The sequence below is a fragment of the Atta cephalotes genome (genome assembly GCF_000143395.1).
Source record: "Atta cephalotes unplaced genomic scaffold scaffold00005, whole genome shotgun sequence".
Lineage (NCBI taxonomy): Eukaryota > Metazoa > Arthropoda > Insecta > Hymenoptera > Formicidae > Atta > Atta cephalotes.
Genome location: NW_012130069.1, coordinates 2,973,559 through 2,974,943, shown reverse-complemented (window position 1 = coordinate 2,974,943; position 1,385 = coordinate 2,973,559). Strand labels below are relative to the sequence as shown.

At 36.4% G+C, this 1,385-nt stretch overlaps 1 protein-coding gene across 1 annotated transcript; it reads left to right on the top strand.

Moving 5' to 3' along the window:
* Positions 1 to 572: 572 nt before the first annotated feature.
* On the top strand, positions 573 to 1,178 carry LOC105626569. The gene has a single exon (XM_012207865.1). The coding sequence runs from the start codon at positions 573 to 575 to the stop codon at positions 1,176 to 1,178; it is 606 nt and encodes a 201-aa protein (XP_012063255.1).
* The last annotated feature ends 207 nt before the right edge of the window (positions 1,179 to 1,385 follow it).

Here is a 1,385-nt window from a genome sequence, read left to right as displayed (position 1 = left end):
CCGGTTGGTCCGGTTACGGTACGACGTACGTANAGAGAGAGAGAGAGAGAGAGAGAGAGAGAGAGAGAAAGAGAATTTTGTATTTCGTAGAGTCCGTATAGTCCGAACAAAACAGTTTCACTCTTTTTCTACGGAATATGTTTTTCTTTCTGCCACATATTGCAAAGACCAAATCACGCATTCAGAAATAGAACGATTCTTGAAGCATCACGTACTCTTCTCAGATAATCACGCAAAGTTTTTCGCTTAGAAAATCTCTGCGTAGATCTCTTTTTTCTTCCATGAATATACAAAGTGACGCAAGCGCAAATCATGAGCTTGAAGTCTTTGTCAGTACATATCAATCATTTGTTACTGCGATAATGGAAAGTCTATCTCAATATTTTGTTCGCAAAGGTCCAGATCAAACAAGCAAAATTATAAGAATGATTTCGAATCAATTTGCAACTAAATGTCTGAATCATGAAAATAATCGACACGTGGTAGCTGACGCATTCCTCGATTGAAATGTGTAGTATAGCTGAATGTAATCTGCTACCTATTGCTGGTTTTACTCCTAATTCCCAGTGTGCATGTACATCGTCCTAGAAATCAACAATTTCTACAATCAATTGAAGCTCGGTAACATTCTTACATTCTTCTTCGTGACCATATTGAAATACTGCGCTTTGCTTTTGCGCGAAAATGACATTCGTAATTGTATCGATTATATTAAAAGTGATTGGAGAAATGTGAGATATATGGATGAAAGAAGAATCATGCTGAAGAACGCAAACTTTGGCCGTCGGCTGGTGATCATCTGCAGCGTCCTCATATACGGCGGCGTCACGTTCTATTATGTGGCGGTGCCACTGATTTGCGCGAAGATCAAAGAGGAGGATACTAATTTCATTTATCGCAAGCTGATGTTCCCGGTGCCCAGAGTGATTGTCGATGCTCTTCATAGTTCAGTTAATAAGATTTTTTATTCCATTCTGTTATTTTCTGGCTTTATTGCCCACAACATCACGGTGGCTGCGTGTAACCTGGCAACTCTCCTCGCAATTCATGCATGTGGACAGCTGCAGGTGCTCGTGTTCTGGATAAACCGCTTAGTCAATGGTCGAGAGAACGTCAACGATATCATGTACGATAGATTAGCTAAGATAATACAATTACACATGCATATCTTGAAGTAAGTATGAACTTTGAACGTATTTAAATATTGCGTATGCACTGTCTGATTGTCAAAAATAGAGATATAAGAAATTAAATTATGCCAATAATTAAGTAATGTACTGCATAAATAGAATATATGTAGGTGTATGTATATATATATATATATATATATACATATATATATATATATATATATATATATATATATATATAGTATAATATAATAA

What these genes read in the sequence shown, in the direction of transcription:
- LOC105626569 (XM_012207865.1), top strand. Translation starts at nt 573, where the DNA reads ATGTACATCGTCCTAGAAATCAACAATTTCTACAATCAATTGAAGCTC.